Below are 16,736 nucleotides of genomic sequence, written 5' to 3'. Positions count from 1 at the left end.
ACTAGTCATCGGCAGCTAATGTTGGACGCCGGTTCTCGACACGACAGGCATGTTAATCGGCGACACAATAGCCATGTCGCCTACAAATACGGAGTGCGACTTCACCGCATAGCTGTGGTTGCTAGCCTGACCTATGCGCAACTCTGCTACTTAAAGGTAGCATATACAGTAACTCTAATCGAGGCAGAAATGAACTTGCCCGCTTTTCTCCGGCTCACAGTCTACTGCTGCTACTGCCTTCACCGCCTCTCCCTTAAGCTGGTTGAGCGTCGCCTGAGTATCGCGGGGCTTGCGTTGCGTGCGTGTTATATTGTGTAATTATTACACATTGGTGGCTACACTGCTACCTTTGCGATGTCATAATGCCGAGAAATCGTAAGAAGAGCGCATTGTGACCGTTGTTCGCTGAAGATGAGAAAACGAAGACTGCAAGGTGTAGTAAATGTGGCAAGCACTTCTCGAAGCCAGCACTTGAAGCACGAAAGTTGCTGCCATTAGTTGAGAGAAAATGTAGCGCACGAATGCGCACTCGCGAATTGTGAAAAGGGTCTTATAGACTCTTTATGTAATCCGCAACTTTACGCGTTGGTTTACCGAACGTCTAACATCCCGTGCATTACTATTGAAGAAGTGACCTTGCAGCATTTAGTAATACTGTATGGTCGCATATTTAGGGAGAAATACAGCTTTCAGCCAGAGGTCCCCATTTTCTGCTGTGAAAAGAAAGAAGGACAGTCGCGAAGTTTATGTTCTGATGCTTGATGCACTGATAGCGCTCACACTTCAGGCTGTACGCACGATTGAAACGGGGCGAGTGGCGCCGTGTTAAGGCAACGATCATATGAAACCTTCGGAGTATAGACGTCAGACTCTGCCCAGGCGGCGCTGCGAAAAACACCGCCACCAGCGCCCTCATCGTAGCCCTCGCCCTAACTGGGTAGTGCAAAGAGAGCCGCCCGCAAGCGAATGTGCATAGGCCGCAATATAACCCTCCTCTTTCGTTGGTGTCGAGGCGCGGTGTCCTGAAAATCAAGGACCTGGAAAGCTTCTTCCGCCAATCCACGCTTCAGAAACAAAGGAAGCTGATCAAAGCGAACTGCGAGTACGATGCAAAATAAGTTTTAGTTATTCCCGCGCGCTGCAACTCGCAAGTACAAGCGAGCATCACACGACACCGAGTTCGAGGCAAGCCCTCCGACATCCGTTCTCTAGAGCCTAAATGCGTTAAAATCGGGTATATACGTATGTCACAGCGATAAAGTACCTACATACACGATCAATTTACTTAGCTATGCATCTTACGATCAGTGGTACAAAACTCGGTTCATCAGGGGCGAATGGCCCCGGCGATTTTCGCCTTTTCAGTTGCATTCTCCCTTAATTCATCTCTCGCTTCCTGTGCATTGGAGTGTTTTATTACGCATCCTCAAATGGTCTCTTGATGGTCGTCTTCCGTTTGTATGTACTGCAAATGGGGATACGTGCGTGTCCACTTTCGCGGGGTACAACCAAAGGCAAAACCGTGGCCTCCGAGATAGCTACGGCAACCGAGGAGGACACAGGCGAAACAAACCTGAAGGGGGTCACGACCAACATTCTGCGATTTACTTGTATGACGCACGTGGTGTTAGCTAGTTAGAACAAGAACTCTGAGCCTTCAAAACGTACATACGTCTGCGATGCTGTGTTGTGACGACCAACTCGTCGCGGTGCCACCGGCTGTGGAGAACGCGGGTACTTCGCTTACCCAACACGCTCGCAACGGCCCGTATCCAGCGCTCTCGCCTTTCTTCTTCGTACGACAACTATGGAAATCGGTAAAACTGAACGTTGTTATTCAGTCTTTTACGTCCGCGGCAATTCACAACGCAACAGTGCGTCTTTTGCAGAGTTTCTTCGTAGCGTGCGGAGGGCTCTCGTCTGCTGCTGTTTTCGCCGTCGTTCAGGCGAATTATCCAGCAAGCACTTCACGACGGTTCGGTGGCGCGTCCGACTAGCGGAGAGCAATTCACAGCTCTCGTTCTGAGTGCTAAATGCGCAAACACACGCGATATTAAGCTCAATCGTTGTTTCGCACTCGCTAGTTGCACCTGGTCCCATAGGAAACTATGCGAGAGAGTCGGTCTATGCACTACTCAATACTTCTCCGACAGGTGGCGCCACACATCTTGGAAACTCCAGAGTCTGACGTCTATACTGGCGCAGCTGCTGTTTATTCTAGCCGGCAGGCAGAAAATCATGTCACTCTATTTCGTGAAATTGCCTGTACCGATGGTCTGTTTGAGGCCAGTATGTTTCTGTGTAATCTCTGCATGGATGACCTCAAGGAAAAGATCACGTCAGTCCGCAATTACATTATTATGTAGGGCTTCCACAATATATAACCGACAAACCAAGAAAAGATGCCGAGCTTACGAGAGCGAGCGTGTTATTTAATTCCTCTTCCTCCTCGTCTCTCTTTTACCTTCCTCGGGATTTCGTCACCCTCCGCCACACTGCATGTTTCAGCTGCGACTTTCCAACCAGTGTGGTCCCCGAACGCGCCTCCGGTTTCGATGAGCTCGAGTAGGCAGGCTTCGAGAAAATACGACCTGCTGCCGAATGGTCCAGCGATTACGGCCACAGATGCTTGAATCCACGACATCAACCAACGACTACGGGCCCCTTGTGTCCAGTGTGCGAAAGCGGGCATTTTCGCACACTGGACACAACGGGCCCGTCGTCGACACTTTCGAAAGTGGGAATTTTCGATCGCCAGCGCGTCGGATAAAAAGATTTGGGTCCATATAAACGCGAACGATGGCTCTCAAACGAACAGATATCTGTTTTAAAGAACCCATTAAAAATGTCGATTAATCGATTAAAACATTCCACAAAAAGCAAGTTAATCGATTATAGGCGAAATCGATTAACGATTAATCGATTAAAATTTTAATTGACCATCCCTATAATGCATGTGTACTAGATTTCTTTCTTTTTTTCGTGACATTTTGTATTATTTCACACATTGCTGTCTTTCTAAACATATGGTGTTTCACTTTCCACCATAATTTCCACGCTATGCCTGTGCCTGCTTGCGCATTAAACGCCAACAAGTTGGTCCTTTGCTGCTGACGACTTAGCACCGACATGTCCCGGGCCGCAGCTTGTGTCCATATGAGGCAAAGCATATTGGCCTCAGCATGCTACCGCGCATCGGATTTTATCGCGCAAATGGCCACCACGTACACAACATATTTATTTGGGACGAAAACATCAGGACGTCAGTGAACGTGAACATGCGACGGCCAACATTCCTAGTCCGGCTTTTCTTGCAAATGAACTGAATGCCACCGCTTGGCTTTACCATAGTGAACCGTCATACACTAAAACGTCGAATATAGAAATGTTTATTCCGAATCCCTGCTAGTCGAGCTACCTATTCCTGCGTGCATAATGGGCGTAATGCAAAAAAAAAAGTAATAGCCGGGCGTAGCTTGCACTACTGGTGAAGGGCTAAAGGCACAGCGGAGCTGATCGGTGGTTCCTAGCTAGTCCTGGCGATACGAAGTAATGCCAAGGGATGCCAAGTTCCAGTCGAGTCCAACACAGTCGCCTCTCGTTGTTGCGGCCGCACTACGTCGTGCAGTAGCTTAAATTAGTCGAGTCCAGCAGGCTCGCTAGCGGGGTATCGCAGCGCGGAGTCTTTTTCTTTTTTTCTCGTTGGATATATTAAGGGCGCTTTAAACAGCTTCGCTGCTAATAAAACTGGCACACGCAAATGTGCATTTGCTTCGTTGGTTTTACACTTAATTTCCTGTATTGCGGTGTGCCGTACATGGTCCGTGGAACGCGGGTATGCGCCATACGTGATTCACAGTCTATGCCAACCCAGGAACAGTAAAAATATAAGAAGCGAAAACTTTATAGGACACTCTGCGTAGGCTAAACAAGAGAAAGACATGCCGTTTGTCATAGCTAATAATTTTATAGTAGGGCAGAGACGCTTACAAACGTGTTGCAACGACTCAGGCAGCAACCGCACGGTACAGATCGTAAGTAGATCTATTACATCAACCACTGCCTAACATCGGTTGTGGTGCGTGGTAGCGCCTCTCTAATCGCAATTCTGGTTGTAATGTTGGCTATCCACTGTAGTAAACATTACACAGGGACTCCAATGACTCGGCAAGCTATAAATTAGCGTTGCTTGTAACCGCAAGACTAGGCCAACAAACGCTGTATACACTTAGTTTCGATCTCAGTGAAGTCTGCTCTGTGACATTAGTGCAGACGTTATGTCGGACCAAAGCTACCGTTTACACGCCAGTGTAGTAAACAAACTACGTGGGTACAGCTACTAAATTTACACAGCGCCGTAGATCCACCTCGTAAGACTTGGCTCAAACTATGAAATGCGGCATTGTCATCCATTCCCTGACTGCATCGCATGAAATGAGTTTCCACCATGTGCGGAATATGCCTCACTTTTTTTACGACGTTGGATCTGTTTAGCATACAGTGACAGCTGAAACGTAATTCTGAAGATATAATAAAACTTTATGGGAACAGCATGACAAAGCGTGTGCGTTGCGAATACCAATATATAGAAGTGTGGCGAAGCAATTGGTAAGCAAATTTCTATAACAGCAATCAGTATCATAAAACGAAGCTTCATTCGCACTAATAACAATGCACTGAAAAAATAATCACCCTTGAGGGGTCTTGAAACGGAGAAAGATCCGGGTTTTCGATCAAACTGTGCAGATCTAAGGAAGCCACTGCCACTGCAAGGGCCAAAAGCATAAGTGCTGTGTAAGTCGCCATCAGATTGTCTGCCTGCTTTCAGAGTATCCAGGCCGTTTTGGGACACGATATTTATACTGTCTACTCAGGATGAAATGTTGCACTTGTACAAAAGAAAGAAAAAGTCTCTAGTTATGTGATTGGTCCTCGTTAAAGCATGTAAATCGGACGTGCAGATTTGTTGATATTCCTGTGTATCAGACGCACAGAGGTTATGACGTCCTATGTGACATTTATTTGAATAAACAATGAACAGATTTTACAATCACCCAGTTCAAAGGAATCCGCAAGGCGGTCGAAGAGTTAATAAAGGGCAAACCGGCATTCGTCTGCTCTTAGCGCAAAGCTACAACGACGTCAATACGTATTCATCGAAAAGTAAAGTTTCCTAGAGGTCAAAATTTCATCCTGGTTCGCGATGGGACGCGAAGCGTACGCCCATCCGTTGCGGCCACTGTACGCATTGATCTAACCAGGAAGCTTCCAACTGGCGGGGCAAGGGTGAATTAGTGAATATGAAGCACCTAAACACTGAACATAGGCAATCAGTAGTGCGTAATCTCGCAAAGTGGAAAAAGAGCTATGATAGAGATGATTACCAATACCCATTTGTAGCGCGAAGCAACTAGAAATGTTCCCTTTCATAACCCATAAAACATGCACACAATTCTGAATCAGTACTTCGCCATTCGGATGTAACCGTATGTACACTCTTGCAAACGGACGATAGTGGTGACGGGATTTAGTTTATTTCCCACAGTAAGCGAAATCCTTACGTGAGATGGTCATCGCGTATGTAAGCCGCATACTGACAAACGCCGGGAATTAGACGATCACTAAGAAGGATTGTCTATTTGTGGTTCGGTCTCTACAGTGGTTTCGTTCTTCGTGCCCATATTCGTATTCATATTCGAACCCATATTCCCATAACCATACCCTTAGTCGTACCCATGTTCAAGACCGGGGATCGCACTCACCCATTAAACTACCGCCCCATTTCTATATAACTAGTACTACTTGAAAATTACTTGAACACATCCTGTACACTGAAATCATTAACTACTTAGAAGATCACAGAATTATTTTTAAATACCTTCATGGCTTCCGTCGGGGTTATTCATGGGAAACACAAGCCTTCTTACATCAGTTACATTCCTATCTAGACCTAGGATTCCAACTTGATGCAATCTTCCTCGTTTTCTCAAAAGCCTTCGATCGCGTTCCTCGCCATAGGCGAATAATAACGCCAATGAACCTTAACATGCACCCAATCGTTAGTGAATGGATTCACGATTTCCTCTCAACCAGGTTACAATACACGTGTGTTTACAAAAGCACCTCCACCAACGTAACATCCGATGTTCTGCAGGGCAGCGTTCTCTTGGCACTTTATTCTTCTTAATTTACATTAATGATTTGCCTAAATATGTTTCCTCTAGCATCAGACTTTTCGCGGATGACTGTGCAATAAATTAAATACCTTCGTGTGACAATGTGAAAAATATTTTTGAAGCTGACATTAAAGCAACAAATGCACGGTGGTCAACATGGTTGACAACTCGTAATACAGCTAAAACACACTTATTATTCTTTACAAGGCACATCCACCGTACTCCGACATCCTACGTAATCCCAATAACAACGCTATTAAACTCACAACTTCATATACGAACCTTGGTGTTCACATACAGTCTGACCTTACGTGGCATTATCACATCCGCCTGACAATGGCATCAGCTCAGCTAACCGCTCATTAGGTCTCATCAAACGTAACCTCAGGCATGCTTGAGATACTCTCCGTGGACTAGCACAGATCATATTAATTCGCCCTTAAGTCGAGTACGCACCAGCTATCTGGGGTCCCACACAAATCTATATCACCCATGAAATTCAATCTCTACAAAAACGTGTAGTCCATTTCATCTTTTCGGATTATTCGTCCTGTACTATACTGGTGTACAAGTGAAGGAAAAAGCGTCTTTTCGCCGTCAAAGCACCCCCCTCCAGCTAAAGACGTCGCCTTGTCATCGTGATTCGTGGCCGACCGCATTGCGCCTGCCGGCAGCGCTTGGACGCAAGCTTCTATGAGTGCGTCCACGCCGTAAAGAAGTTCCTCCGCGAGCCTTCAGTTTGAGCGAAGATAAAATTTTAGTTGAATTTCTTTTATTTCCCCGTTAGGATGCAACACGTGAAAGAGCTTATTGATCAGCTTGAGTAGTTAATTGCAACCACAGCGGTATCGTTTTTGTGCGGCAGCGCCTGCACAAAAACAGGCGTAATCGCGCCCCGGCGAGCAATAAATGGGAGAGTAATAAAGCGGTCACACTTGAGAGATGATCAACTAGAGAGCCATCAGTTTTTGCGGACGCAATATGCGGGAACCACCCGGTAACGTCGTGCGCTATGCACAACAGTAATATCGCCAACTTACTAGCGTAATCAACGAGAACTGAAGAAGCAGTTATCGCCACGTGTCGCAGTCACTGGTCTGACTACAGGCGTGTGTAGCCACGTACACCACAGATGCAGGAGGGACCAAACGGCAGAACGCGCAACGCCTCACGCTCAACACAAAACACACGCAGAGGATGATGACGACCACAAGGTATTGCAGCGCCGATCAACGGCGCAAATATTGGCAGCTGTTCCTAGGCAGCGCCGAGCGCTTATCCAACAAACGGAACACCACGGCGATGGTCCTTACACAACACTGTACATGACACACAGACAAGGCTTTTCGTGGAATCCAAATTTCGATCAGCGGCACTAAAGTCAGCTTGTGAGAGCGTGAACTCACTGACGCCGCCGGTGGATTGTCACGAACAGCGGAGGCGGCCATTTTGGTGGAGGCCCGTAAGCTCGGAAGAACACGCTTTTGATTCCTCACGTGAGCACAGCGCGAAGGCGGTCGGTCGAGACGTCACGATGACACGGTGACTTCATTGGCTGGAGGGGGGTCCTTTCATGGCGAAAAGCGGTTTTTCTTTTCACTCGTACCCGAGTGTAGCAATTTAGGACTAAACGCTCGAGCTCAGCTTGATGACTTATCTCATCGCCGCATAATTGTCTGTCTTTCGCTTCTTCAAAAACTTTATTATCACCCATATCTTCACGGCGTTTTCGAAGAACCAACTGTCTTTCCACGCACATACCATATCTTCAAGATAAAATGTATACATTTGCCGCTCAACTCGTTATGCTAACTTCTTCATTCCCTGAACAATAACTGCATGGAGTAACCTGCAATCCCATATTGCCACTCAAGCCGATTTCACGACGTTTTAGTATCTTTCGTAATATCCATCACGCGTACTGTTTAACGTTTCTTCAGTGTATAATTTTCCTATTGTAATCTTTTGTTAACGATTTTCATGACCATTGTACACGCTGATTCATATTATTTGATTTGTCATTCGCAAACGTTTCTATCTTCCGAACAAGAGTTCGTTTTGCTTCTTTTCCTTGTATACTGTATTTCTTAGTGCCCTTAGTTTGTGTTTGCATTAGGCAATCTTCTATCTCTCCTCCACTTTCATCTTGTTTATTTATTTTAACACGAAAGTATTTTATGTCTGGGTCCACAAAGCACTTCCGTTACCAAATATGACGTTCATAAAATGAACGCCAACGGATGAGAAAGAAAAAGAAACCAAGAAAGAGACCGGCGCTGGGAATCGAACACACGACGTTGCGTACGTTGCGGCCGCGACGGTAAGCGCCCGACGCGAAACAAACTAAGCTACATGGCACATGCTGGCCGCGTCATGAACGTCCCTTACATCTTTCACACATTCTGTCTCGCACGGTGCTCTCTGTTGGCGGTGTAGGTAGGCGGGGCGGAGCGGGGCGGTGCCGCCGTATGCGAGAGGTGAAAAGAAGTAATGCGCCGCGATCGACACTTAGTAGTGCTTACTCCGAGATTGCGCGCGATATCGAAGGTCATGGTTAATGCGTCTCGATACCAGCGAGGGACACTGGCCGCGCTGGCGTACGTTCTTTGCCTTTCGCTTCGTGTCAACGTGCGCCGGCTGATCGGAGTAGTGCGGCTTCACATGCACGAACATGTGGAAGCCGCCGCCGACTACTTCGATTGCGAGAGCACCGACTAACAAAACTGCTGCAATAGGCATTGCAGAAAGGACAGGATTTCGACGGGCGAATGGGGTGCCTTGGTGGAGCAAGACAGAGGCCAGCGGGATGCACGCGCTTGCGGCTCAAGCAAAACAACTCTACGAACTAGGCGCCAACATGGGTGCATGTACGCCAATCGGTGCTATAGCTGCCAAACACAAATATACATTGTAGAAACTCTCATATATCACTACACAATACGCACAACTTCTGTCTACACATGTTTCACTTTCGTGTTATACCGATTGCTACGACGGAGGGATCAGCCATGTTTTTTGTAGTTAGATCGCGTTTGTTATTTTGTATAATCTTGTACTATAATGTGTAAACGTACATCGCTTTACTTTCAGTTCCTGTTGTCCCATGAAATACCCCGTCAGGGGTTTTTTGGTGAATTATGAAATAAAATAAGTAAGCAAATCCTTATGGCCGACATATTACCGCCTTTACGGACCACCATGCCTTATGCAGGCTTTCTACGCTCAACAGCTTGTCCATACGCCCTGGTCGATGGGTCACCCATCCGCAGGAATACGAATTCACTATTCTAGTGGCGACACGGACCCTTCACTTGGGTGTTTGGTAGGGGTGCACTATCGGCGTCCGTTTGCTTTGGTGTAATCCTTGAGTTAAAAGACTGCCGACTTAAATTTCAAGCTTTTTTCAGCGAAATATGATTTGCATGCGTTACGTAGAAGTTACTATTTGGTTTCGAAGGCTGCATAAGAAGGCTCAGGAGGGCGTTTAGCGCCGTGCTACATCGACAGTACTTTGACGCGTTCAACGAACCCTCAACACCAGCCCATTCCCCCGAATGACGATGCGCTGGTAACGATAACGTCGCCAATCTCAGTGTTATCACCGTAGCTCCAAATGGCGTGACACCATTGTCTTGTTTCTGACTTCCATCGTCTTGTTTGGTTCGTCGCAAATTCAAATGATTTGTCGTGTACTGGTCAGCTCGTGTAGGATTATTAGGAGCGACGATTTCAAATGCATTACGTGCCAGCACGTCGTTAAACAGTTGTGTTTACACCTCCGGTGTTTCGAGTATCGCAAGAACGAATGCCGTAGACACGGACAGCTCCAAAGGTCATTGACCAAAAATTCCAGGTAGGACTGCACATGCATTTACGTTTCCCGTCCACACGTCTCGGGGTCACATTCGACGTTTGCCTTGCCCACCTGGACACTGTGCTCCCAGAGATCCAGATATTTCGTTGGTTGTTTGATGGTGACCTGGGCGAGACGCGCCAGCGTCGACAGCGTGTGCTTGTTTGTTTATGTATGTGTGCTTGTTTGTTTATGTATGTGCGCGTGCGTGTGCGTGCGTGCGTGCGTGTGGGAGGCTGGCTGAGTTGTGTAGGAAGGCAAACCCTAAGGAAGATAGACGGGACAGTAATTCTGAGCAGTGCGTACATATTTCACCTCCAAGACGACCATTTGCGCTCAATAAATCGTTGGGGGTCTGTTAGCCAGCAGACTACTTATTTTGACATTGCCTTCACTTCAAACGTGCACCGAGTCAGTATTTTTTTTCTGCGGTGGCATGCTCTTTACAGTAAAATAGGTGCCTCGCAGGCGGGTGTATCGCAGACATTTCACCAGGGGAACCGTGCCTGCGGCATCACTTCTTAATACCGCAGCACTCCCGCATTTTCCTTCGCGAGGCCCCGATTCAAAATGCGTGGTCTTAACGTCACCAAAACTTGGGTGCACGTGGTCTTACGTTGCATCACCGCGGTGAGGCGCTAGTTTCTTATGATGTAAAGCTGTCGTTTCGAAAGACGCCAAAATATGTCATAATCAATGACCCTAGTATTCATAGGCAGTTTTAAAATAGGGCACGCAAAGCTTTGCGTTCGCGTTCGTCGCGACTGCGCATGCATCGTACGCTACCGTTTTGCGTACCAACATTAAGTGGCGTATGTACCCATAGAGTTTCTTACTATAGTACCTAAAGGGGATTCTGGCGCTATTGTATATGCGGGCTCCTTCAGCGGCGCTTAAGCCACCATGGGAATGATGGGAAGTACAGGCTTCGGATTTGCTTCGGATGGCTTTCGTTCTTGAGATTCGCGACGCTTGTTTGCCGAGTGTAAAACAACGTGATATCAAGGTATTTCCAATTAAATGTTGCTTCATTCATATGTACGTAAAAGTTATTGCAAAAAGTTTGCGTGACCGTAAAAAGGAAGTGAAACCTGGGCAAATTCAACCACCACGGTATGCATGGCTCTACAATTGTGTTCCAGATTTGGCATCACGATATAATGTATTATTTTTTACAACACTTAAAACGAGCACGCTCGTCTTTCCCTCGAAAATACGCATTATCTATCAATGGTAATAACAGTACTCTATTGAGTGAGAAATACTTTACTTACCATCTGGTGCGACGCCAGGTGCGTCCGTCTAAGTGGCCTGCCCCCAACACATTTCTCGTTTTGTCGAGTCAGTTGAGCGTGATGGTGCGTCTACTTAGCTTCTCCGTCGTTTTACGGTCGGTTTGAAAGAGTTGTGACGAGTAGCGCTTATCAAAAGCCGGGAAATCTATGCAGTTTCGTGCACTGGCATGGAACGCTACATCTATGCGCAGCGGTGAGTGCACGACGCTTTGCTAAAACTGTCAAATACAACCTGTAAAGCTGCAACGCCGCAGTAAACCAATAGATGTAGCGGTCTTCAGCCTCTTTGAACAAAAAAACACTGCTTGAGTGCTTCGCAACCAAGGAGGTTAAAAAAAATTGCTGGAGTGGCGATTATTGCGCAAGAGTGACGCCATGCCCACCAAAAGATGGCGGCTGCGGCCGCCATCTTAGTAGGGGCACGATAAATCATCGGCGTTTGGCGGAGGAAAGCGAGCGTTTTCCACGCACGCCAGACGAGTTTAATATGGCAACTTTTACGGGTCAGATACTGCTCCAAGCGTGCTTTTGTGTTACTAGTTTTCATCAGTAAGCCTCAAAGTCATGGCAAATTTTATTGGAGATATATCGCCAATACTCCACTGGACGGGTTACTTTTGTCGGCAACAACTATCTTTTATTTTATAATTAACGTAGTATTTATACTAACAGATCAAAGCCATTTGATCTCTTAGTAGGCACCACCAGAAAAGAGCATGTTTATGAGCTCTTTGGTGGGCAAAAGCTGGCTTCACTTGCGCTGGCAAGGCGTTGCGAGAGCTTCCACTCCAGAATTTTTTTTAAACCTCCTTGTTCGCAACGCATCTCACTACCCATGCCTCGCGAAGAACGAAACTGAAACTGTAGAAAAAGATTTGTAGACAGGTCACTATCTAACGTTATCCAATCCGAAGCCTGTACTTCCCATCATCCCCATGGTGGTTGAACGATCGCAGCGCCAGATTCCTCTCTAGGTTACTGTATGAAACTGTGTGTACGTACCCAACGAACACTATTTTTGCGTACTGTATTTTAAAAGTGCCTAATTATACGATACGTTAAAGCACTTACGATACAAATTCGACATTATGAGACACAAATCTACGTATGAAAGCATGATAGTCACAAACAAAAATGTGGTTCTCAGTGGTCCTTTAATATTGCGTTTCGCGCGCGGCTGAAGCGGATCTCAGAGGCCGCACAGAAAGAAGAGCGTGTTTGAGATCTGCTCCACCAGATACCGCAACGATCCCAGCGGCTCACATTATTTCAATGAAGACAATCCTATAATTTCCATTAATTATCGTGACAGTCAATTGCCCCTGATTTTGTGTAAAGTTATATCACAATAACATATTATCCATTACAACTCTTAACTTGAACCAGGAAAAGTGATTTCTATTTTAGGGCCGTAGCTCCTCTTAGTCTAACCTTGTCACCTCTCCGTTGTCCGGCGTAAACGGATCTGCCTTATGATGCAATAGATGGCGCTGTCTCATAGAAGTACATACAAACTGCAGTTCAGGGACGATATTCTAGTACAGAATCTGTGTCGTCATCACCATTTCCCGTCTCATTTCCTAGATGGCGTTGGTCCAGTCGAATTGTGTGCAATTTGGTGCTTGTGTGAATCGACATTAGATGGCGCTTGAAGTGCCGCTGCTCTCCGATTGGCTGCTGTGCGGGCTGCGCGGGGATGCGCGGGGAGCGACCGCCTCTCTCATTCTCCTGGATCGTCGCCGTAGGTGTCGGATCGTTGGCGGAGCATGGACGATGCGCAGAGGCGGGCGCTCGCTTGGCGTCAGCCAGGCGGATCCCGTGGCGGTGCGCGCCAAGGACGCCGCTGCGAAACGGGCTCAACGAGAAGCGAATCCCGAGACCATGATTGCTTCACGAGCTTCGCCCAAGCTCTTCATCATTCACCGGTGGATATGCTGTCATTGTTTTGAATTGCGACAGAAATGATATCGGCACTCACGGTTTGCTTTTGCCGTCACCGACATCTTCTGTACAAAGTCGAAATCGATAACATCTCCCCAAGCTTCGTATGGTTACCGCGCGAGCGCTGGCGACGAACACGGCTGAGGCAGAAATGAAACGCGCGGGCCATCCCCTTCGCATGAAGGACGCATGCGATAACAACACCCCGCATGTGAGGCCTGCTGTCAATGGTTCCTAAAGCAGAGAGGAAACGTCCTGCCCGGCTTTGCTTTCCTCGGGCAAAACAGCACGATGGCGGGGGGGGGGGCGGTAGGTGTTGCGTCGTTCGACCAGCGACTGCGAACTTGAATCAAAGCGGCGCCGTCACGCAGACATCAGAGGACGGCTCGCACATCCGTGTATGTTCATCGTAAAATAATTGGCAGCGCAACGGGTTAAACACGGACAGGAAGAAGGAAAAGACACAGCGCTGAACTCACAACTACATTTATTTTTGAAAAAGAAATGAGATATATACAGACCAATGAGTCATAAAAAACGAGCACACGTGTAACACACAACAGTTAATCATGTCTTGTCTAACAGATACTTGTATTCTTCATCTAGAAGAATACATCTAGGTCATGATGACTCATTGATCTGTATATCTGTTCTTTCTTTTTGAAAAATAAATGTAGTTGTGAGTTCAGCGCTGTGTCCTTCTCTTTTTTCTGTCCGTGTTTAAGCCGTTGCGCTGTCAATTATTTTACGATGAACATCCAACAACTAGCCCAACCCGCAATTCTGTTTCAGCGTCCTTGTATGTGCTGTACTCTCAGCGCTTACTTCACGCTAAGACGACAGTCAGCCTGAGAGCGCTTCGCTCCTTGCAGATTTACGCGAGATCAGATCGAAAAGAGCTGGCTGCTAGCATTACTTCGTATAATATTACAATTTGTTGCTGTCGCGTTGCTTCACCCTTGCGGTGAAACTGTAACTCCGTCGACGCCCCGCATTAACTGGTTGAGCGAGGAGACACGTTGAGAGAGGGGGACAAAAGCCAAGAAAGCAGCATCGTATGGTAAACAAATAGGTGAGAAAGGGAAATGGTAAGGAGGAATGATGTGAATGTGAGGAGGAAGGAATGATGGAGGTGAGCGTGTAAATCAGAGCATAGTCATGTACAGTATAGTATAAGGGGTGGAAAAGGAAACTGTGGATGCGAAGGAGGGAAAAAATGCGGGAAGTGTGCATTTAGTCGCGCAAAGCTTGACAAAGCGAAGCTCGAGTCCGTCGCCCCTCGCTCGACAACCTCTATGTCTCTTTCCCTATATTTTCTCAATAGAGCTAGGTGGCCTTCTTTGGCGCTCATTAGTTTTTAACACGAAAGTGTCTGATGCCGAGGTCCACCAAGACTTCACTCACGTATTTCTGTCACGGATATGACACTTGTAAAAGGCGGACTAACGTATGAGAAGGAAAAGAACTGGAAGAAAAAAGTATTCCGCCACCGGGAATAGAACCCACGACCTGTGGGCCCGTGAAGTCGTTCCAAGTGGAACATGGAAGGCCTTCGAGCGTTCGCGGCTCAAGCTACCAATCTCTGCCTCCCGTGTTTCTGAAGCGCAGTTTGGTTGCGTATGCATGAGCATCGGCGTACGTCACCCGATTACTGGGGAGCGCATATCGTGCCATGTCTCTCCTGAATTAACCGCGCTTTCAAGAAGTGCATATCGAGTGCCACTGTTTATTATGTGCTGGTTGACTCCATCCTTACGCTGGATTCACGATATGCTGTGCCCAGGTATTAATAACTTCAGCAGCCACAGCGGTTAAATCATGCATTAGTCCTCGTGAGAGAGATGTGCCACTAGGCGTCAACGAGGGTGCATCCACGTCAAACAGTGCTATAGCTGCGAAACGCCAATAGACGTTGTACAAGCTCACATATATCAGTACACAATAAATACTACTTCTGTGAAGACACGTTTTGCTTTCGTGTTACACCGATTCCTACGACGAAGGGATCAACCAGGTTTTGTGTTTCTTTCTCCGTCTCTCTTTCTTTCTAACCTCTGTTTTTCGTCTTTTTTATCTCTGTTCATTTCTGTTCCCTTCTTTCTCTCTATCTTCATAATAGCTTTTTTTCTCTTTCTATATCTCTCTTTCTTCCCCTTCTTTGTCTCACTCTCAGTCTTTTTCTCGCTTGCTTCCTGTTTCGTTCTATCTTTTTTTCTCTCTCTATTCCTTTCTTTTTATCTCTTTTATCCTCTCTTTCTATCTCTCTATTTCACTCTTTCTCATTCTTTATATGCCATGCTTTACTTTATCTCCTCACCCTCACATCCCTTTCCTATCTCCTAGATATACGATGCTATGCTGGGTGATTCCACGTAAGATCGAACAAACGATGGCTGGTCGAGCTCTTAAATTTATTTCAAAATTTTATATATTATTGCTTGATGAGTAGAGAGAAGAGACCCGCAATTTCTTTGGCCGCCAAAAATTTTGTCGAAGCACAGGACATCAATAATAACGAAGAGGTGGAGTGGAGTGCTCATCCGCTCTGCTGTATTGGCCAAGTAACGTTGGTTTTGGCCAACTTTCGTTATGAATTGCACAAAATATATTCAAGTTAGGCAGGTGAAATTTGTCTAACTAAATATATGCATGCTTTTGCTCCTGCTCAGGCATATTTTGTTTTTGTGTGGTGTAGACGTTTTTATAAAAAAACCTCAAAATTGGCCCAGGAAACGCTATTTTCATTAATTTGAAGGTCTTTATCTCAAAAAAGCCTTGTAGCGGAGCGACAAAAATTCCTCATTACGTTCTTCGCATACTTATCTACCAAACTGCCGAATGTTCTTTTTATATAACTTTTCCGCAAAGAGATACGATCGGACTAATTTCAAGAAAACACCGAACAATGGAAACTTATGACAATTAAAAAAGAACATTTTTTTATATTTCTTAGACTTTGTCCACTTATTCTCCTCCACATCAGCTTTCACAATCATTGAAAACATATTGCATAATTTCGTTGCAGTAATAGTTACGGCCAGAGTGTCGGAACGGAACGAAAACCGAAAACGAAAAACGAAAAAAAAAACGATATTTTCGACTGGAACGAAAACGTAACCGAAACTTTATCTATTATTACGTTCCGGAGTGAAACCGGAAATTTTTCAATCGTTTTTCGTGTCACGAGAAAACTTCGGAATCCGGAGTAATTGAGCCCATGCAATGTGAACATATCTCAGGGTACGGTATTAGCGCGTACCCCAGGCAAGTATTCTGAAGCAAAGATATGTTGGATTTGTGCGAAAAATGAAAACAGTGGCAATCAGAGGTGTTTATATTAACTCAAGTGGACTTCCGCGCGCCTCTCACATAGGCCAGCGTAGAGAGGGCATTGTCGGCGCTGCAGTTTGTTACAGCGAAACCTGTTATGAGATCACAACAGCTGATTGTGGCGCCATAGTTGTCCACCGC

At 46.3% G+C, this 16,736-nt stretch overlaps 1 protein-coding gene and 1 long non-coding RNA gene across 3 annotated transcripts in view; one reads left to right on the top strand and one right to left on the bottom strand.

The window, feature by feature from the left end:
- LOC119383875 (uncharacterized) overlaps positions 1–16,736 on the bottom strand; it is a 303,069-nt gene that overhangs the window by 30,414 nt on the left and 255,919 nt on the right. Inside the window, exon 1 of one of the 2 annotated variants that reach the window (XM_049412696.1) lies at positions 4,693–4,870. The exons of the other annotated variant lie outside the window; for it this stretch is intronic. Within the exon in view, the coding sequence (XP_049268653.1) occupies positions 4,693–4,806 (114 nt within the window). The 5' untranslated portion in view covers positions 4,807–4,870. Of the gene's footprint in view, positions 1–4,692; positions 4,871–16,736 lie in introns of those variants that run through there. 2 annotated transcript variants of the gene reach the window in all.
- Positions 1–16,736, top strand: part of LOC125757261 (uncharacterized) — a 319,798-nt gene that overhangs the window by 61,783 nt on the left and 241,279 nt on the right. The gene's annotated exons all lie outside the window — the stretch shown is intronic.

This window comes from Rhipicephalus sanguineus, chromosome 2, assembly GCF_013339695.2.
Source record: "Rhipicephalus sanguineus isolate Rsan-2018 chromosome 2, BIME_Rsan_1.4, whole genome shotgun sequence".
In the NCBI taxonomy this organism is placed as follows: domain Eukaryota; kingdom Metazoa; phylum Arthropoda; class Arachnida; order Ixodida; family Ixodidae; genus Rhipicephalus; species Rhipicephalus sanguineus.
The sequence above is the reverse complement of the archived record's forward strand: the minus strand, read 5'-3'. Positions and strand labels throughout refer to the sequence as shown.